Below are 21,679 nucleotides of genomic sequence, written 5' to 3'. Positions count from 1 at the left end.
TGAAAGTATTTTCAGTGTTGGATGTTTTTTGTAGGGAAGAGGATGCTGGATGAGTTCCTTTCAGATCTTAAGGGGCTGATGGGAATCCTGCCGAAGGCTACTTGAGGGGCAGGCCTGTGTTCACCTATGCCTAGCCTACAAAAGAGATCAGCATATGTTACTTGATGTCATGGATAAAAAATGTCCTTTTTTTCCATCTATAAACAGTATGAAACCTCCTCCGCCTCCCTTTCCTAAGAGACCAAAAAGCTTAAAGTGAAAATGAATGCTCGATTAGAATAACCGTGGGGGGTGGTGTAGTTTTTTTCCTTCTCCTTCAAGAAGATTTTAACATTCCCATTTTAGTAACCGTAGTGTTTAGAATATACATACATTTTACTGAAAGCTATCTCATATTGTTTTGGAAATTGACATGGTATGAATAAGAGGTAAACAAACTATTGAAGAATTATCTCTTTCCTCCCCCCATTCCAAAACACATGGATTGGCAGGGGGCTGGAGGAGGGTAGGGTGCAGAGGAAAGACCCACAGCGAAGGGGGGTGAGAATGATATTTACATTTACTCAATGGTGGGTATTTTTAACCCTATTTTATTGGTTGGCAAATTATGATCACAGAGGTTTATGTAAGTAATAAGTGGGGGAGCCAGGACGCAACCTATTCGCTCTTCCATTCATTCATTCATTCCTTCCACAAATTTTTGAGTGTCTTCTCAATGCCCGCCCCTGGAAATGCTGCAGTAAACAAAACAGCCAAAAAAAACTTTATCCCTTTATCTAAGGTGCTTATTTGGCAGAGGCAGGTTTTAGTTGGGAGCAGACGTCTACAACAGACCCTAGTAATTTAACAGACGTTGTATCTCCGACCCTCCTCCGGCGCGCACTGCCCCCGGCCCCGCCCTCGCCCCGCCCCGCCCGGGCCCAGCTCCGCGCCCCGCCCCTAGCTCCGCCCCCAGGCCTGGCCCCACCCCCGGTTTGGGCAGCGGGGGTTTGGGCAGCGGGGCTCTGTGCCAGCGCCGAGACCTAGATTCTCTGGCCAGCGCCCGGCGCGCGCACCCGCGCTACAGGCTTTGTTGCCGGTGGGAAAGACACCCCGGCGGCCAGCAAGCCAGGCACCTTCCCTAGCTGAGTCCGTGGGCCGCAGCCCGACCGTGCCAATAGGTTTTGCCTGTCTCTGGCTGCTACTGCCCGGGACGCCGCCAGCAGGGCTCGTCCGGTGCACGAGCGCCGAACCCCGGTGCGGAGGGGTCTGAAGCTGGCATCTCTGAGGGGAGCCGCGGGGCGAAACTGCAAAGGTAACGAGGTAGGGGGCTGAGAGGACCCGGGGAGGGGACCGCTGGTGCAGCTGACTATGGAGCAGACGCGGCCTCCCTGCAGCCGTTTCCCGGAATCCCCCTCCGCTTCCTTTCCTCTCGGGCTCCTCCCCTGGCTGCCTTGCGGGTCCGCCCTGGGGACGTCGGCGGATAAGCCCGTGCTGCTCTCTGGGTGAACGCCCAGCGATCCCCACGGCTCTCCGGGCAGTTTAAGGGTGCCCAGGACACCGGGGCACTTGCCATTGCATGATGTGAGTGGAGAAATTTGAGGGCTGTCAAATTCCTCCAGATCCACTCCGCCTTACAAAACTGGGTTACCCGCCCTGGCCTCGGTTTGGGGTCTCCGGCCCGCTTGCCGCCCCGAAAGCCGCCAGGATTAACCATCTCTTTTTCCCGCGTGGGAGAGAGGTCACAGAATGACGCCTCGGGCCGAAGTGCCCCACATCCTTCCAGATACACCACTGAGAAGCCGCGGGTGGAGGGGTAGGAAGGGGCGAGGGGCCATGGCTGCTGAGACAGAGGGGTAGACCCCTTTCAGGGTGACCGGGAGGGATGAGATATTGAGATCTTGGGGGAATATTGAGAGCTATTGAGCGCTTGCATTTCAACCCTGAGCAAATCAATCCCGTTACACCGAAGTTGGGTCCATCAGTGTTTTGTTTGGCTAGCGATTTATTTATTGAGAAACTCTGTGTATCTCACCGCCTTTTTCTTTTAATATTTGTCTGATTTGTGAGCCAAAAGGAATATTTGGATCCCTCTCATAAATAAGGGCTATGTACCATATAGAGAATCATGTGGTGGAAAATACTTGAAAGTCATAGACTTGTAGGCAGCAGGATTTGTTACTCCCAGTATCTAGGTTGAATGTAAAATCACTTATGTTGTATTAATGGGGGTAAAAACAATTTTTATTTGTCTATGATATATTAATACTTGGATTCTAATAAAATGTCCTAGACCCTAGTGAAAAAAAAATATTTCTTTGAACGTTGTTGTGTTTGGCAAAATGTCTTTGAAACTAGACTGACATGCTTGAGCATCCTCGGGTCACAGCAGGGCCATGGCACGAGGTGCTGGCTTGCCACCAGAAGAACCCAACCAGAGTCCCACACACACACCACGGAGGGGAGGGGGGGATGTGCTGAGGTTTCTAAGTGCGCTGTCCACCCAAACCCGGTGGTGGTGGTGGTGGTGGTGAGAAACCGTACCAAAATCTGCCCTAAGAGGTAAAACGTCTCATAAATTTTCCTAGCAATTTAGGAATGATTAGTAAAGTTTTGTTTTGTTTTGTTTTGTTTTGCAGTTTTTGGCTGGGGCTGGGTTTGAACCTGCCACCTCCGGCATATGGGGCTGGCGCCCTACTCCCTTGAGCCACAGGCGCCACCCTGGTAAAGTTTGATAGGTTTTTGTCTCAGGTTTTGCCTTGAACTTTTAAGTTTTATAGTTGGAGGAAGTTGTTTGTTTATTTATTTATTTATTTATTTTTGAGACGGAGTCTCACTGTGTTCCCCTGCATAGAGTGCTGTTGTGTCACAGCTCACAGCAACCTCAAACTCTTGGGCTCAAGTCATCCTCTTGCCTCAGCCTCCCAAGATTCTGGGACTACAGGCACCTGCCACTACACTCAGCCATTTTTTGGTTGTAGTTGTTGTTGTTTGGCAGGCCGTGCGGGATTTGAACCCACCAGCCCCGGTGCATGTGGCTGGTGCCCTAGCCACTGAACTACAGGCACCAAGCCAGTTCCACAAAGTTCTTCAATTTTAGGTCATTAAAAATCTGAATGATTCATTATTCTTACCTGTATTTCCTCTGAAGTTTCTCATGTATTTATTTACAAATTAAAGAAAACCTGCCTGAGATTTGCTTCATGTCATGTGACAAATGGTACTATCTTAGAAGTGAAATATTTATTAAAATATAGATTCCACCAGTCACACTTGTCCACACAGAGCTACATGGGGCTCATTTTCCTGTTACATTTATAAACCTCCTAACTAGCAAAGAGTCAATGGCATGAATACTTTTTGATTTCATTATTTTATCAAAACTAAAACTTGGGCGGTGCCTGTGGTTCAGTGAGTAGGACACCGGCCCCATATACCGAGCCGAGGCTGGCGGGTTCAAACCCAGCCCCCGCCAAACTGCAACAAAAAAATAGCCGGGCATTGTGGCTGTTGCCTGTAGTCCCAGCTATTCGGGAGGCTGAGGCAAGAGAATCGCCGAAGCCTAAGAGATGGAGGTTGCTGTGAGCTGTGTGACCCCATGACACTCTACTAAGGGTGATAAAGTGAGACTGTCTCTACAAAAAAAAAAAAACCTGAAACTCAACTAGAAATGCCATTGATTCTAAGATACACTTTCATTTTATGTAATCGAATAAAAAACATTGTCCATCACACTGTACCGTGTCACTGTGCAGAGCAATCTGGTTTCAGAAATACTCAAATGTGAAATGGAAAAGTGCATTTTATAATTCCTCAAGTATCCATGAGCAGGAGCAGAGCTCACCAGCACCTTCCCCAACAGTCCTTCTTCCTTGGAAGAGTGAAAGGCGTAGTGTGCAATTCAGGGAAGGGTAAAGGAAAAACAGGTAGTTGGCCGATTTAAGAGGTAAGGAAAACAAAAGAGGAACAAAGGGATTTATGTAGGATGGGAAGAGTTTGGAGCCACCTAAAATTATCTCCAGAGCCAACAGGAAAATAAGAATACTCAGTGACCACACAAGACAGGGTTTTGCAAGCTGGGTCATGGAGAGGTATCCTGAAGAATTGCGGGGTTTTGTTTGTTTGTGTTTGTTTTTAATTCTCAAGTTTATAAAAATGCATTTAAAATCTAAGTGTTTCCCAACCACCAGAAACTATACTGGCAAATCATCAAAAATCATAAAATTCTTCCTAAGAAGCAAACACTGAGTCTCATCATACTTAGCTTTTCCCATTTCTGACCAACGAGCACAGGCCCTTCCCCTGGGCAGAGGTGAATGAGGTGAGGAGTCGCCAGGCAGGAATAGTCTGCCCAGAATCAGGAAACGGGTGGATTCCACCTCAGCCCTACCCCAAAGATAGTGAGCCCGCTTACTGGACACTTACAAAATCTTCCAGGAGACAGCAGGGCTCAGGTTGCCTAGGCTATACAGAACTCGCTGACAGCAGGTACAACTGTCAAAAGGAAGTCAAGATTTCACACCAGTTCAATAGGAAGTGGCAGTGGCTAAAGCCGGCACAGTACTGGCAAGGTAAACAGAAATGGTTGGGGGGCAGTAAGGGGGAAGTCAAGGAAAGGGAAGAACACCATAGCTTACAAGGAGTCTTACTGAAAAGAAAGTATTGTTCTTGGAACAGAAAAAAAAGTCCTTACAATTACCTTACACCCTACAACAACTTGGCAAAAATATGAATTCAGTAAAATAAACTCAAAGATGAGAAAAATCTTTAAATGGAGATGAAAGGGAATAAATTGAAGACCATAAAAAAACAATCACAGAAGAAATAAGTTAGAGCAAAGAGCAGAGTAAATACTGCTAAAAATCAAAATAATAGAGGAAAGGCTTGATGTAAGCCCGAAGGATGGAGATGAAAAGACACAAAGAATAAGGCAATTAGAAACGCTCTGATGAGACAGACAAAACACAACCTTCAGATAATGGGGATCCCTGATGTAGAGAAACCAATAAAGGGGGAAGAAAATGCAAATAAAAAATGGACAAAGGAAATCTTACTGAAATGAAGAAGAAAAATGGTCTGTAGGCCACAAGAACATAATGTTCCAGAAAACTTCATATGGGAATGCTCAAGCACTGAAATCTCTTTAAATGGTTTAATACATTGAATGACACACTGGAAAAAAAATTTTGCCTTGGTGCCATGGTATTTTATTAGTCAAGAGGCTTGTGAGTTTTATATGCTTCATGAGGCCTCAGGCTCAAAACTAATGTAAGTTAAATACAACTCGTGTGGCCGTCAATGTGTTAAATTCAAAGAAAAAGAATCATTTAGGAAACCATGAAGAAAATGTAAAGCACAGAAAAACAAAACCATGCAGGCCTCAGATTGAAGTCCAGCGCTAAAGGTCAGAATGTACCAGAATATAACAATTGAGAGAAAATGGGAGGTGAGGGGGGCACTTTTCCCAAGACAGTATTTGGAAGAACTGGAAGAAAAAAGGGAATTCAGAGCCCATGACTTCTTTTTGGAGAAAAACAAAACAAAACTGCTGACTAGCAAAATCCAGGAAATAGCAAATTAAGAGATAAAAATCAAAGTAGAGAACCCAAGCTTGGAGAAATAGTAAAACAACAAGAACAGCAACAACAAGTCTCACACATTCTAATTAAAAGGAGAATTCATACGAAATGTCTGTGGAAATTGTGGGTAGAATAGAATGTAATTATTGCAAGTCTAGAACAAAAAATAAATAAGGAAGTAGAGAAGAAGATGGAAGGAAAACTATGAGAATGCTCATATTCTCTTCTTTCAAAGCATGAATTGGTCAACATGGTTTAAAATTAAAAGGCACTATATGGATATATGTTAATAATACTCTAACTTCCTAATGTCTTCTATAAATTTTTTTCAAACCTTAGAAAGATATTGTAGGAAGTTATACTTCCTATGGCCAAAAAAAAAAAAAAAAAAAAATTTCAATAATTCCCTCTGCGTTATTTCAGTTTTTTTCCCAAATAAAATTAAGTTTAGATACAAACACCACATGTGTACGGCTGTGCGTGTACATGTGTGCTTATACACAGGAGCTACGAGATTATAGCCGTCTAATGCTAGTGATGGTTAGTGTCTGGGTAGTAGGATTTTTTCTTTTATACATTATTCTAAGTCCTTTCGATGAGCATGTAGAAGAGTTTTTGCAGGAACAAGAAAAATACTTGAAAAACTAAACTAGAAACCAATATGCCCAGATTAGTGATGCTTGGTGCTGGCCGGCAGACACAAGGATGAGGGATACTTTCTGCTTTGTACTTTTGCTATCTGACGCTTGGTACTTGTTCTCAAGGCCACATTAGAAAAACACAAAGAACAAATGGCTTTTGAAAAGAAGGAAAGAGAAGTTTATTACTTTCTCAGCAAAGGAGGAAAAATGGCAGATTATCCGTCTCAAAATACCAGTTTTCTTGCCGTAAGCAGAAACACAGAGCTTTTAAAAGGGAGAGCCCCTTGCCACTCAACTACAGTTACTGCTTCTTAGTGTCCCCTCCGCAGAATACAAAACCGTGACCTCCGCCCACCTGGGAGGTCTTAAACTCCTGCCAGCCCGGTGCCAGCCTCCAGGCCCATCTTTTGTAGTGCAAAGCACACAAAGGCGAAAACAGTCCCTTGCCTCTCCCAGCCTCCACCCACAGCAGGGAGGCAGTTTTCAGTTTCCAAAAGTAATGAGGGACGTTTTAAAAGAGACAAAAAACATCAGGCTGTTTCTTCTGTTACACTTTTTTGTATTTTTTTAATTTCCAGAAACAGGTATGAAATTGTCTTTGTGGAATATTCTGAATCCGCTTTACTCATCACTCATTGACGGCTTGGCAGTGTGCACCAGGCTGTGCCAGATAGAAGAAAAGACACAGTTATGCTCGGGGACTCGAGGCAGCCGTTCCTTGAGGGTTGTTTGTCTGTTTAGGAGCAATTAAAATTCAGAGAAGAATTGCTTCACCCAATCCTTGGGAGCCAGGACTTGAAAATTGGTAGTGTTTGAATATAAGTGGCAAGGAGAGTGCCCTGGTACGAGACCTGGGAAGAGCAGGTAGTGATCTGGCACCTGGAGCTTGGGACATGTGTGGGAGAGTAACTCAAGGGAAAACTTGAAAGGCTGATGGCACTGAATTTAACCTAAGGAACAGGGAGTCAGGTACCAGTAAACTACAGACTGGGCAGGCTGCATAATTTGTAGGGCCCACCCAAAATAAAAATGTGGGACCTACCTATTTAAAAAACAGAAAAAGTGCCACTAGTGTTAATGAAATACAAAGCCTTTTCTTTTATTCCACTCTCTCTCTCTCAACTTGTCGTGTTTTTTATTTGCTGTTTAATGTCATTCCAAGTAAAATAATAAACACTTGAATTATTAAGCATGAATGTTACAGTTCTTCTTTATACTGTGCAAAGGCCAGATTTAAATGCTGATATCAGGGCATTTAATTTATATGTGGAATCACCAAATTATACAATTAGTATTTTATAGCACATCTTGAGAGATTCACTGGAAGCAGCCAGAGGAAATAAACTCAAGCCTGACTCCAGAAGGGTATAAGAAGGAAGAAAGGGTCCCCCCTCACCCCGACCAGGTACAAAGCCACCCAAAGGCGTCTTCCTTCAGGCACAAGAATCCTGAGGGGCTAATGCAGATGTCCACAGATGCCTCTGCCCTGGCAGCTCTAGGCGCTCATGCCCTTGCACTTGACTTCCAGGCATCCTCTTCCTGCCCCCACAGCCATCACTTCAGCCAGGAATGAGCTCTGGGGAGGTCAAGCCTCCAGGCTTCCCTTCCCAGGCACCCCTGCTCCCAGCCCACAACATGCTGGCCACATTCAGGGGTCTTTAAACCTCTCCAGTCATGCTCACTTGGGGCAAATGTGACCAGGAGGCTTATCCCCACCAGCCCCAACCTGCAGCTAGCTGTCCCCTGACTCCTGTCTGTGGGATAGGGCTAGAGTGCCAACCCTGCCTCCTCAGCACCCACCCCGGGAGGACTTCAGTGGAGTAACGGGACTCTCTGCTGATGTGACCTAGTTGATGTCCTCCACAAAAAGCATCATGAGTTGTAGGGCATACAGAGAAGCCAGGCAGGGGCTGGGACCCCAAGCATGCAGGGAGCAGAGTGGCCTGTGTGCACAGAGCCTCCATTGTCCCAGCAGACTCCACTAACAAAGCACATACTGGAAGATAAAATGGTTAAGAATTGCAAGACAGCCCCTGGAGGGCATTAAGACAAGTATGAGACCCTTCTGTCTGTCTGCAGGGGCATGGGGCCTGGAGGCCAGCCCTGGTACAGAGATGAGACTAACAAGAGCCATGCTTTAGGAAGACTAATCTAATTGCAATCAGGGAGTGCTTCAAGGAGGCCCATTTATAATTCAGGCAGGATGCCAAGATGGAAAATTAGATTTTCCAAGTAAAAATATAGTTATCAGACAACTGGCTTAATGAGGAACATGGCTCACCAGGAGCAGAGCAAGAGAAGGGGTTGTCTCCTGGCCCAGAGGGGGAGGATGGCCTTTTATGAGAGAGAGAGAGAGAGAGAGAAAGAGAGAGACTGTGTGTGTGTTTTCTTGGCTGCTGAGGGGACTGAGTGTTTATGCAGATACATAACAAAAGTGAAGATGTGCCACATTAGGGAAAAAATGAGGGACTAGAGGCCTCAGGCTGGGGTGAGGGAATTGCCTTTCTGCAGGCTTGGTCTGCAGGCCCTAGGGGAATGTTTGCAGCCAGGCACCCCTCTATTTCGGAGTGACTGTGGGAGATGACATCACATGTCAAGATATCTCAGCAGATATTTCTAAATGGGCACGGTATCAGGGATAAGTCACCTAGATATCTCGTGAGTAGTAGAGTCTGTGGCAGGGATGGAAATTTTGCCTTGCAATCTCTTGAGTTTCTCTATGAGAATACTTTAGTGGAACCCTGTTACTGTGACAGTCAAGGAAACTTTTAAATTCAGTTGTTTTTAGTTTGAACTCAGTCTGCTCCTTTATGGTGTTTTTTCATTTTTGTGACATTGCTCCAGGAATTGAGGGCACAGAAGCATATCCAGAATCTATGGGGCATAGTCTCTCGGACAGGGACAAAAGGTCTGAGGAACAGGAACAAGACTGATTGGGGCTTCTTAAAATTCTTGATGAATTTCTTTCTCACCTTGGAGTAAGGAAGACTTTCTATGACTCAACATCTAGAAGCTAAGAAAAAAAAAATACCTTTAATTCTACAGCCATAAAACTCAGAAACTTCTAATGGTATACAAGGAAAAGGTGTGATTCATATCACAGTTTCCCTCATACTTAATAGAAACTCCTGCAAACCAGTAAGAGTCACAACTCAGTAGAAAAATGGGCAGAGGTACAGGACAGGCGGTTAACAGGAAAAGAAATACAAATAGTTCTTAAATGCATGAAAAGAGACTAGATCTCACTCTGAATAAGAGAAATCCAAATTTATATTAGTGTGAAGACAATGTTTTATTTATGAATTGAGAAAAATCTTAGAGCTTGATGATAAACTCTGTGATTTTGGTTTCTGGAGAGAGCCACACACTCAAGTGGTTATGTAAATTGGTACAGCCCCAAGAAGGCAGGCAGCTGGGCAGTTTCTGTCCAAGTCACAGATGCATAACCACAATGCCGGTCTCTTCAGTCAGCCCCTCCAGGCATCACTCTCTCCTCCCCCTCCTTGGCCCTTTACCCTGAGATCCTGCCTTGTGTAAGTACAACCCCAACCCCCTGCTCTGTGGCTTCTGGTTGGGTTCAGCTAATTGGGAGCTCCAAATGAGTGAAGGGAGGGAGAGATACCTATTCCTTGGCCCTCTCCTAGCATGGTCCCCTTGGGCTGGCTGTGTCCCCTCAGCCCAGAGTGGTAACAGCCCCCACTGTTGTGAGCTCCAGCACTAGACCCCCCTCTTGGTTTACCTACAGCCTGCTCACATTCCTAAACAGTCACATGCTACAGCCTGTGGTATTCAGAATACAGTAACAAGCTGCACAGGATGGTAACCTAGGAGCAATAGGTTATAAAGTAGCCTATGTGCATGGTAGGTGATACCATCTAGGTTTACATAAGCATGCCCTACAATGTTGCACAACTGTGAAATTGTCTGACCACATGATTCTCAGAATGTATGCATATTCCCATTGTTAAGTGAACGTGAGTGTAGTCCCTTAGCTTAATTAAAGTTTATCCTAACTTGATTGTGCTATTTCCTGCTGGAAGCCTAACTGTGTGAACTAAAATAAAATCTAAAGGCTCCTTCCCACCAGTGGCTAACTGATTGCACCCGGTCTTGGCCAAGGGAATCCCCTAAAACTGAGTTGCTAGTCATGAGAAAGGTGAACAAACATACCTCATCCTGTCCCCCTTCCTTCTTAGAGATGTCCTTTGGGACTCATTAAGAGGCCTAATGCTCTGCAAGGCACACCTGCAGGGCCTCAGACACACAGCATACTACTTGAGTGTAGGGATGGGTCCTGTAGTTTGTCCCTGTCTAACAGACCCTTATTCTAACTCACCAGTCCTTTTTGCAGACTCCTGGCCTATTTGAACCTAACTCTTTCAGCCAATTGTCAACCGAAGAATCTTTAAACCCACCTATAACCTGTGGGCCCTGCCTTGAGGTGTCCTACCTTCCCAGGCCAAACAAACGTACACCTTCCACATAATGATGTATGAGTTTACCTGTGCTTCCTGCCTCCCTGAAAGGTATAAAACCAACCATAACCCCACCACACCAAATCCACTTGCTCGAGGCTTCTTGGGTGTGGTTCTGGGTCATGGTCCTCAAATCTGGCTCAGAATAAGCCTCTTTGAATTATTTTACAGAGTATAGCTTCTTTTCCATCAACAAGGGATATGTCCTCTGTCTAACAATCCTACTTCTGAAACATCTGCTATACTTTAGCATGTGTGCAAAATGATGCATATCTAAGAGGATTCCTTACAGAAAAAAATGGAAATGATTCAGATGTCCATCCGAGGGTACTGGTTATATTACGTAAATCAGAGTGTGCCCATAAAGCAGAACCCTATGAAACTGTATAAAAAACAAACAGAAATTTGGAGTTTCAGGAGATAGTCTGCCCTTTTCCTCCTTTGCCGGCAAAGCGATACACGTCTCTTTCCTTCTCCTAAATAATAATAAAATAAATAAATTCTTCTTGGTGGCAAGAGCTCCCATATGCATGTTTAAGTGGAAAAAGCAAGGTAAAACAGGGACTGGGAAATTAAGGATATATGCTTTTGTTTACGCAGAAAGACATTCTGAAGGATTTTCCAGAAAAAGAAAAAAGAAAAACCCTATAAAAGTAGTTTTCTAAAGGGAACAAGCCTTTTCACTATTTACTTTTTTGTATGTTTACAGTTTTTGAGCTGGACGTTACCTGTTCAAATACTCAACTTAGTATAAGGCTGTGCAAACATGTATGGAATAATGTTACTAGATGGGACCCATGAAATGGGATGGAGAGGGTTTACTTGAGTGAACCCAATTGTGTTGAACCAAGGTATATGGTACTGATGGTGCCTGTGGCTCAAAGGAGTAGGGCACCGGCCCCATATGCTGGAGGTGGGGGATTCAAACCCAGCCCCAGCCAAAAACTGAAGAAAAAAAAAAAAGATGTATGGTACAGTGAGAGGTATGCAGGCATAAAACAAAGGTAGAGAGATTAGTGTGAAGAAAGAACATTCAGACTGGGTTTCTTTTGCAATTAAAATATTTCTGTTTTCAGATTTTAAAAAACATCATATTTCTGTTTTCTCATGTGTAAATAAATGCATGTCAAAGACTTGAACAGGCATTCTCTCTAAATTTGAGTATTTTTAGTGCTTTTTGCTTAATATTAAATATTTGTTGCCTAATGGCTTCCAAATTATGTGGGAGTCTCTATATGTTTCCACTTAAAAGTTTCATTTTTAAAAGTGGTTAAGCACACAAAGCTGTTTTTGTTTGATATTTTGAGTTTTATGACTATAAATGTTTCAGAGTTAACTACTTTTTTGGGTAAAGGTTTGGAATAAAGTTTGTTTTTTAAACACTCTCCCCACCAAAAAGCTAAATTTAAAATTTCTCCCTCGGCTGGGCATAGTGGCTCACTCCTGTAATCCTAGCACTCTGGGAGGCCCAGGTGGATAGATTGCTTGAGCTCAAGAGTTTGAGAACAGCCTGAGCAAGAGTGAGACCCAGTCTCTAAAAACTAGCTGGGCATTGTGGTGGACACCTATAGTCCCAACTACTTAGGAGACTGAGGCAAGAAGATCACTTATGCCCAAGAGTTTGAGATTGCTGTGAGCTATGACAGCAGAGCACTCTACCCAGGGTGACAGAGTGAGACTCTGTCCCAAAAAATAAATGAATAGATAAAAATAAAATAAAATAAAATTTCTCCCTGACCAGGGAGGGATGTGAGCCCAGGAGGCTGCTTAAAAATAAATGGGGTAAATGGTCCAGTTCCGAGAGCCAGAGATGTTACTGTTTCTTCCTGGTCTTTCATTATCACCCCCCACCCCCGCCTCAATTTTGATCTTTGCAGTTTAATTAAACCCTTCAGAATTTTGATCTTCTAACGTTGATTTTTTTCAGATGTAAAGAAAAGACTTAAAAAATAACAAAGATGCATTTGAGCCAGAATGCCTTAGACATCAAATCACTTAATTTGATTCTCATGGGTAAGTGCTACTTTTTATCTTTGCTCTTGTAGGAGCAAGCCTATGATGTCACTGTCACTGAGAACCCGGCTGAGACCCAGTATCAACTGCCCAATGTCAGGGGTTAAGTGGAAAGTAGACAGGAAACCTGTGTTTTAGATTCTATATGGATTTCGGCCCTACTGTTAATTTTAGGAAAACAAACAAATAACCAAGAGTGACACAAGGCTCAATGAGAGGGACTATCTCGGATGTGATTTGAAGAGTGATTTCTCTTAATACTCTTTCTTCTTCCCTCATCTTTGGTAATGTCTTTACCTTTAAAGTTTATTAATTAGAAGCATGCTTATTCATACCCTGAGAATTTTTCTGACTGGGTAACTGCTGCTCCGGACGCTCCTTCAACCAGCCCAACTATTAAAACAAAACAAAGAAATTCTTTTTGGTATAAAGATTGCCCAAATATATGTTTTTTCTTTTTTCTAAATTTTAAAATATTAATTGAGGGGTACAAGTGTTTTCATTACATGGATAACTTGTATAATGCTTAAGTCCAAGTTTTTGGTGTGCCCATCACCAGAAGAGTGTTCATTGTACCCAATAGGTGAGTTTTTAACCCACAGCCACCTATCTGCCCTCCCCGCTTCTAGATTTCTCATGTCCTTTACATCACTTTGTGCCCTTGTGTACCCATCCATTAGCTCCCACTTATTAGTGAGAACATTTGGTGTTTGATTTTTCATTCCTGAGATACTTCACGTAGAATAATGGTCTTTAATTTCATGCACGATGACATTATGTCACTACCTTTCAAAGCTGAGTAGTACTCCATGATGTGTGTGTGTGTGTGTGTGTGTGTGTGTACAGAGTGTACACAGGGTGCCAAAAAGAGGTATACACATTTTAAGAAAGGAAAAAACTATTGAAATTGTTATACTGGCTCAGCGCCTATAGCTCAACCCGGCTAAGGCGCCAGCCACGTACACCTAAGGTGGCAGGTTCGAATCCCCAGCCCGGACCCACCAAACAACAATGACGGCTGCAACCAAAAAATAGCCGGGTGTTGTGGCGGGCGCCTGTGGTCCCAGCTACTTGGGAGGCGGAGGCAGGAGACTCGCTTGAGCCCAGGAGTTGGAGGTTGCTGTGAGCTGTAATGTCACGGCACTCTACCCAGGGGGACAGCTTGAGGCTCTGTCTCAAAAAAAAAAAAAAGAAATTGTTATACTGAAATTATACCAGTAACAAAAGATGAATGAGATGAATGCAAGTCACATGTGACTTCTGCAATGACAAGAGGGGCTCAATGTGGTTACTATCAGTGTCCAGATACCTCTGATTATAGGGAACAAAAAGTAATACCTAGATAGCATCTCTTAAAATATGTATACATTTTTGGCACCCTCCCTTCATGAGTTGAAGGGCACTTAGAATTCCACATCTTTACAGTTATGAATTGTGTTGTGATAAACATTCGAGTGCAGGTTTGATAAAATAACTTCTTTTCCTTTGGGTAGATACCCAACAGTGAGATGCTGGACTGAATGGTAGGTCTACTTTTAGTTCTTTGAAAAACCTTCACACTGTTTTCCATAGAGGTTGTACTAATTTATAGTCCCACCAACACTGTTTAAATGTTCCTTCCTCTCTGCATCCATACCAGCATCTGTTGTTTTGGAACTTTTTAATAAAAGCCATTCTAACAGGGGTAAAGTGATATCTCATTATGGTTTTAATTTGCATTTCTCTTATGGTTTGTGATGTTGAGTGTTTTTCCATATGTATGTTAACCATTTGCCTATCTATCTTCTTTTGAAAAAATTCTGCCCATGTCTTTTGCTCATCTTTTGATGCCTTTTTTCCATGCTGATTTGTTTGACTTCTTTATAGATTTTGGAAATTATTCCTTTGTTAGATGTATAGTTTGTGAATATTTTCTCCCATTCTGTAGGTTATCTGTTTACTCTGTTGATTTTTCCTTTGCTATGCAGAAGCTTTTTAATTTAATTAAGTCACATTTGTTTACTTTCATTGTTGCTATATTTATTTGCCTTTGGGGATCTTAGTCATAAATTCTTTGCCTAGGCTGACATCTAGAAGAGTTTCCCCACATTTTCTTCTCCAGTTTTTATGGTTTCATGACATGCATTTAAGTCTTTAATCATCTTAAATTAACTTCTGTGTGTGGTGAGAGAGAAGGGTCCTGTTTCATTCTTCTGTGTGTATCTGTCCACTTTTCCCATCCCCATTTATTGCATAGAGCTTCCTTTCCCTGGTGCATGTTCTTGTCTGCTTTGTCAAAGATCAGTTTGTTGTAGGTATGTGGCTTTATTTCTGGGTTCTCTATTCTGTTCCATTCATTTATATCTATACTTTTATGCCAGTGCCATGCTGTTTCAGTTACTGTAGCCTTGTAGTGTAATTTGAAATCAGATAATGGGATGCTTCCAGATTTGTTCTTTTTACTTAAGATTGCTTTGGCTATTTGGGGTCTTTTTTGGTTCCAAATGTAGTTTAAGATTATTTTTTCTAAATCTGTGAAATATTACACTGGCATTTTGATGGGGATTGCATTGAATCTATAAATCACAGTGGGCCATCTGGATATTTTAATGCTGTTGATTCTATTAATCCATCCATGAGCAGGGGATGTTTTTCCATTTGTTTGTGTCATCAGGGATTTCTTTTGTCAGTGTTTTAAAGTTCACCTTGAAGAGATCTTTAACCTCCATTGTTAAGTGTTTTTTTTTTTTTTTTTTTTTTGAGACAGTGCCTCAAGCTGTCCCCCTGGGCAGAGTGCCGTGGCATTACAGCTCACAGCAACCTCCAACTCCTGGGCTCAAGCGAGTCTCCTGCCTCTGCCTCCCAAGTAGCTGGGACCACAGGCGCCCGCCACAACACCCGGCTATTTTTTGGTTGCAGCCATCATTGTTGTTTGGCGGGTCTGGGCTGGGGATTCGAACCCGCCACCTTAGGTGTACGTGGCTGGCGCCTTAGCTGGTTGAGCTATAGGCGCCAAGCCAAGTGTTTTTCTAGGTATTTTATTTTCTTTGTAGGTATTATAAATAGTACTTGGTCCTTTATTTGATTCTCCACTTGACTTTTGTTAATATACAGTAATGCTAGTGATTTGCATACATTGATTTTGTAATCTGAGACTTCGCTGAATTTATTTATCAATTCAGGGGTCTTTAGGTGGAGTCTTTAGAGTTTTCTAGATAAAAGATCAGCAAACAGGGATAGTTTAACCTTTACTTTCCCAGTTTGGACGCCCTTTATTTCCTTCTCTTGCCTGATTGTTCTGGCTCAGACTTCTAATATTATATTGAATAAAAGTGGTGACACTGGGCACTCTTGTCTTGTTCCATTCATAGGGAGAATGATTCCAACTTTTCCCCATTCAGAATGATGTTGGCTGTGGGTTTGTCACATATGGCTTTCATAATTTTGAGATATGTTCCTTTTATACCCATTGCTTGGGAGTTTTTATCATGAAAGGGTGCTGGGTTTTATCAGATTTTTTTTCTGCATCTACTGAAATGACCATGTTCCCACATATATTTAAGTGGAAATATCAGAGTGGAACAGGGTCTGTGCATGCTAATTGTTGGTGTCAGCTCCTAAATGGATCTTATTTGCAGTCTACTCAGGACATAATCCGTAGACCGTTTGCTGTTGGGGGCGGTGTCAAGTAAGAACCATTTACTTGAGCATTTTTGTTTTATTGCCCAAGAAAATCTTAATCCAGTATTAATACATGTCTTTGGGAGAATCTTACATGAGCCTAGAGAGAAACTTTGTTGCTTCTCTAACCTGTTTTTCTTCCTCGTAGTGGTCATCAGCCTAGTATTTGGTGTTTCACCGGATTGGACTGGTAAGACATTCTCTTAGCCTCACTAAATTTTGTGTAAGGGTCAGCGTGTTGGAGAAATCATAGATATAAAGTATGGGAAATTTGATTTGTGAACTCATATTTTATTGAGATCCTTTCTCCATAAAAGGAGCTAAAATGAGCCTACTCAGGTCTTCACACTTGTCTCAGAAAACTACTATAAGAAGTAACACTACTATAAGAATTAACACTAGTGATCATTTTAAAACCCCCTCAAAAGAATATGCAGACTCTTTAATATTCTCACTAATAGAAGAATGAGGCAATACAGACGATGCCAAATAAAAAATGATCCAGAAATAGTTTCTCTTTAATTTACATTCTTCCACCTGTTGATTCTGGATAAAAGGAAATAATTTTTTTAACTAAACTTCTTGCCTACATATGTAAATCTATCCACAAAATTTGACAAAGCATTAAACATGGGACCAGCTCTGTGCTAAGTATTGGGAGCTGAAGAGCTGACAATCAAGAAGCCAAGGCCTTTCTGTCCCAACTAACATCTGGATTGAACAATACCCAGAACCCTGAAACAAACTGGCTCTCCATGATCAATACAGATTCTACTCAGTGAATGTGGATTATTGCAAACTGAAGCAAGATGGTCCAGACTTCTAAAAGAAAAGTTTCACTACAAAACTGCTTAGAATGAAGGTGTTCCAGAAGCCATCCGCACAATTCTCTACTTAACAGGAAATATTTCTCCTTTCAATGCATGAAATCATGCTGATGTATTGGGGATTACACTGACTAATAAATATCTGAAACTTGGGAAAAAAAAAAAAAAGCGAAGGCCTGGGTCCTAACCACAGGAAACTTAAATGATCTTTAAAAATGTTACCTTATAAGGCAGGATTTGACAAGTGTAGCTTTGAGTCTCCTTTGCTGCTGCGTTTCTCAGTTGCATAACTCAGCTCAGTTTCACAGTCTGTAAAATGGGTCAATTGCTAGTGCCTACTTCAGCATTGTTGTAGGGCTTAAATGCCTAGAAAGGGCTAGTCTGGGCACACATTCAACTACCTTCCTATCTGTAATTAGGGAATAAGTGCAGTAGGGAATTCAACTTGCAGCAGGCTGGGTTACTTACAGAGGACTTCTTGGAGAAGCGGGGAGCTGAGTTGAAAGAATAGGGTATGGAGGGAAAGGGGAAGTGCACCATTTGGGCCAGGATGACCTTCGTCCAATGAACCACAGGGAGAGAGTCAATGATAACTGAAGACTCCCTTCCGTCCAAATTCTATTTATACAGTGCTGAGCTCCTATTTCCCAAGCTTGCCTACCCTGACAATATGTTGCTTATTTTGATAAACTGTATTAGTTAATTTCCCATGTCCAGTAGACTTCCTGTTTCTAAGACCCTAAGGCTCTCCGGAAGGTTTCTCTGCTAGAGATATTAAGCCCTATATCCCAAAAGATGATTGAACAGTGACCAGAATACAACCTTGGGCTTTACATTTTATTTTATTTCATTGGGAGGGGCCTTTACATTTTAACGTGGCTTTTCCCTTTTTTTCTCTTTAGAGTCTTCAAATGAAGCTTGCATTTCAAAGATGACATTACGAAATTTCCGGTCAATCTTATCGTGGGAATTAAAAAATCTTTCCATTGTCCCAACTCACTATTCATTATCGTACACAGTCATGAGGTTGGTTTGACATTTCGCTTTTTATATCATCCTTCTATTATGTAGGGAGTGGGGGAAGAGGTGATATCTCTCTTCTCTTTCTTCTTTATTCAAAGCCTTAAAAGGCCAAAGGCAAAGCGCCCATCTGTTTTTGATCATTGAATGCTTTAATAATCCAGAGTTCCTTCTGACAGAGCTTCTATTTACAATCTAAGCCAATTCCTACAGGTCTAAACCTCAAAAACAAAATAATTTTTGTGCTTGGTTTTTGTAATGATTTTTCTAATTCATTTGATCTGAATGTTTAAAATTCCTGTGTTTTCTGAGGAGAGGAGTGCAAAGGTCTTTTGAACATATTGATTGTTTATGTTCACCTTTATTCTGGTTGGACACCAGAAAGCTATCTGGCCTAGTCTAGGACAGGCCTGGGTCCAAGGTCAGGTTTGGACACTAATCAGCTTGCAACCTGGTACAAAGCTCAGCCTGTCCAAACTAACACCTCCACTGAGGGGTTACTGAAGGATTGGACATAACACGTGGAGCCTTCTTTGGCTCTCTCCTTCTGTGTCTGACGATCACTCCCATAAGTCATTGCTTTGATCTGTAGCCCTTTGGTTATTTATTTGCTGGCCACTGCTACTGATGGACCCAGCAGTGGAGTTTCTCTTCAGCACCTGATAAAGTCTTAAAGTTTCAGTCTGCTTCAAGTCGTCACATGTATCACCCCCTACCTTTCTAAAGCTCAGTAGATCAGATCTCTACCCAGGATTTAGCCCTGGATCTTGTAGTCTTAGCCAGAGAAAGGAAGGGGGAGAGGTCTCAGGGAAGGCATTCATGATTGTTCGGTAGAGGGAGAAAGATATGAGTCCTTTGTAATAAAAGCCCAAGTTTCATTCATTCATCCAACAAATACTTACTGAACACCTCCTACATGCCAGGCATCCAGCTGTGAACCAAAATCCCTGCCCCCCAGAGTGTATGTTCTGAAAGTAGGTGGAGACATCAGTAAACAAATGAAGGCATACTGGGGCAGGTGCAGGGAACCGCTCTGAAGGGAGAGTGAGGGCAAGAGGCGTTGACAGTGCAGGCGTGGGGAGAGCGCAAGATGTTGGTCTTAAATAAGAGGGGTAAGAAGATGATTTGATAGAGTGGTATTTGATTGAGCAGACCCTAAAGGAAATAAGGACGTGAGGCACCCCGGGAACTGATTCCCACGACGTAAATGCTAACATTTTCCTTTTTCCAATTTCTTTTCTTTCCATAGTAGAGACGAAGACATGAAGACTGTGGCGGATTGTACAAATATCAAAAGATCATTTTGTGACCTAACAGGTGTGTGGGAAGACATACATGAGATCTACCTCACGCTAGTGGAAGGATTCAGAGGGAACATGTTGCTGGTCAACTGCACTAGGCCTTTCATGCCAGCCATGGACAGTGAGTTGATCTCTGTTTCTCCGTTTCATCCTAATCATCAAGATCATCAGTATTTGCTCTACCATGAGATAGGAAGGAGCTTGCAGGTTCCCCTCCTGGCTCTCCTTACTTCCTTTCTCTGAGCCTCAGTTTTTTATCTGAAAAGTGAAACAGTAATCTATACTTCACAGATTTGCTCAAAGCCTGGTAAGGGAGGCATTTAGACAGTAGTCACTGCTGTTTTTCTGTTTCACAGCCCAAAAGTGGGGAGCTGGGTTCACGTTCTCCAGCTAAGCTTTCCCATCTCTTTGGGCCAGGGTTTCTCTTAGTACTGCAGCTCCACCCCCAGATGGTAACACAGCAGCTCTTGTGCATGTGAACACCCAGAGGAGAAGACAGGACCCCCAAGAGTGAGTCTGCCCCTTTTGTCTTTCCCGATGACTGGAGTCAGATCCCCAAGGCACTTATGTTAACAGCTGCAGCTCAATAAACAAATGAAGGCATACTGGGACAGGTGCAGGAGAATAATTCACGACCAGTTTCCAGACAGCGATTCAGCTTCAGCTCCCTGTTACTGGCGGTGTGAGTTCACACACACACACGCACACACGCACGCACGCACACTCTTAGCAAAGTGGTAATGAAGACCAATTCTCTTTTCGGCAAACAAGTTAGATGCGAGCTTTGCCAGAATTTTGTGCATGTTTGGGAATGTGTATAAACAGACAAATCTGTGCGTGTATACATAGAAAAAAAAGAAGAGCACAATATATAGGTCATGGTATTTGGATCATGAAAAAAATCTACATTAACATAATAATGAGAATTTTTTTCTTGTCTCAAATGATAAATATGAAAAATAGATAAATACCCAGATTTAGAGGGTATACAGACATCATGTTCGGTGCAGTCCTTCTGAAGGCTTTGACAGTATTCATTAAAAACTTTAACATATGCCTACTCCATTCTAGAATTCCTGTTTAGTAATTTTTCCTAAAGAAATTATTAAGAACAGGCGTGGCGCCTGTGGCTCAAGCAGCTAAGGCGCCAGCCACATATACCTAAGGTGGCGGGTTTGAATCCCCAGCCCCGGCCCGCCAAACAACAATGATGGCTGCAACCAAAAAATAGCCAGACATTGTGGCGGGCCCCCGAGGCCCCGCCATTTTGGGGGGAGAGGCAGGAGACTCGCTTGAGCCCAGGAGTTGGAGGTTGCTGTGAGCTGTGATATCATGGCACTCTACCCAGGGGGCCAGCTTGAGGCTCTGTCTCAAAAAAAAAGCAAAAAAAAATTATTAAGGACAAATGGAAAGACTTCACTACATGAACACTCAATGTACATTGAGTTTTTTCAGAAAAAATAGAGACAATCTAACTGTTTGAAACAGTGAATCAGTTAGACCTTAGTACAGCCACTTAGTGGAATAGAATAATCAGTCATGAAAAACTGTGCTGTAAATCAGGGCATAACAGACTTTCTACAAAGCGCCAGGGAAGAAACAGTTTTATACTTTGTGGGCCACATGTGGTCACTGTCACATATTCTTCATTTTTTGTTTACAACTCTTAAAAAATAAAAACCATTCTGAACTTGCAGGCAATGCAAAAGTGCACAGCCCACAAGGCGTCCTTTACAGCCCTTATTTAGCTAGATGTGTATTGATATGTTTATGAAATATAGTTACTAAAATATGCATCCTGCAAAACAGACTGATTTAATTTTAGATTACATATATATATGTGTGTATATATATGTATATGTGGCTTATTTTCTGATATTTCTATGATGATTGTATATTATCATTATATGCAAATAAGTCATCTTTAATTTTGTATTAAGAATACAGCCTGAAAATTGGGAAAGTTACTGGCTTCTGTTCTAAAACCTTTTCTTGATTTCATTTCACCTATATTATTTTATTATTTTAGATTTTTTACCAATAAAATAAAAATAACACATACTACAACTCAGATCATAGGCAGATTAAAATGCAAATAGCTTTCCTTTGAAAGACATAAGGTTGCATCAAAATGGGAGGCACCTGTTACACAATCATTGACTGACCCCGGGCTTGTGTCTACTT

General features: G+C 42.4%; 1 protein-coding gene across 5 annotated transcripts in view; it reads left to right on the top strand.

The window, feature by feature from the left end:
- IFNAR2 (interferon alpha and beta receptor subunit 2) overlaps window positions 1-21,679 on the top strand; it is a 39,199-nt gene that overhangs the window by 1,880 nt on the left and 15,640 nt on the right. For 3 of the 5 annotated variants that reach the window (XM_023517420.1, XM_023517421.1, XM_023517424.1), the window contains exons 3-6: window positions 12,602-12,687; window positions 16,496-16,537; window positions 18,077-18,200; window positions 19,444-19,616. In XM_023517420.1, the coding sequence (XP_023373188.1) occupies window positions 12,633-12,687; window positions 16,496-16,537; window positions 18,077-18,200; window positions 19,444-19,616 (394 nt within the window). In that variant the 5' untranslated portion in view covers window positions 12,602-12,632. Of the gene's footprint in view, window positions 1-1,019; window positions 1,295-12,601; window positions 12,688-16,495; window positions 16,538-18,076; window positions 18,201-19,273; window positions 19,307-19,443; window positions 19,617-21,679 lie in introns of those variants that run through there. The other 2 variants (XM_012809710.2, XM_023517423.1) reach the window with 2 other exon arrangements.

The sequence above is a fragment of the Otolemur garnettii genome, unplaced genomic scaffold (genome assembly GCF_000181295.1).
Source record: "Otolemur garnettii isolate 467f Iridium unplaced genomic scaffold, OtoGar3 scaffold00111, whole genome shotgun sequence".
Lineage (NCBI taxonomy): Eukaryota > Metazoa > Chordata > Mammalia > Primates > Galagidae > Otolemur > Otolemur garnettii.
This window is presented reverse-complemented; position numbering and strand designations above follow the sequence as displayed.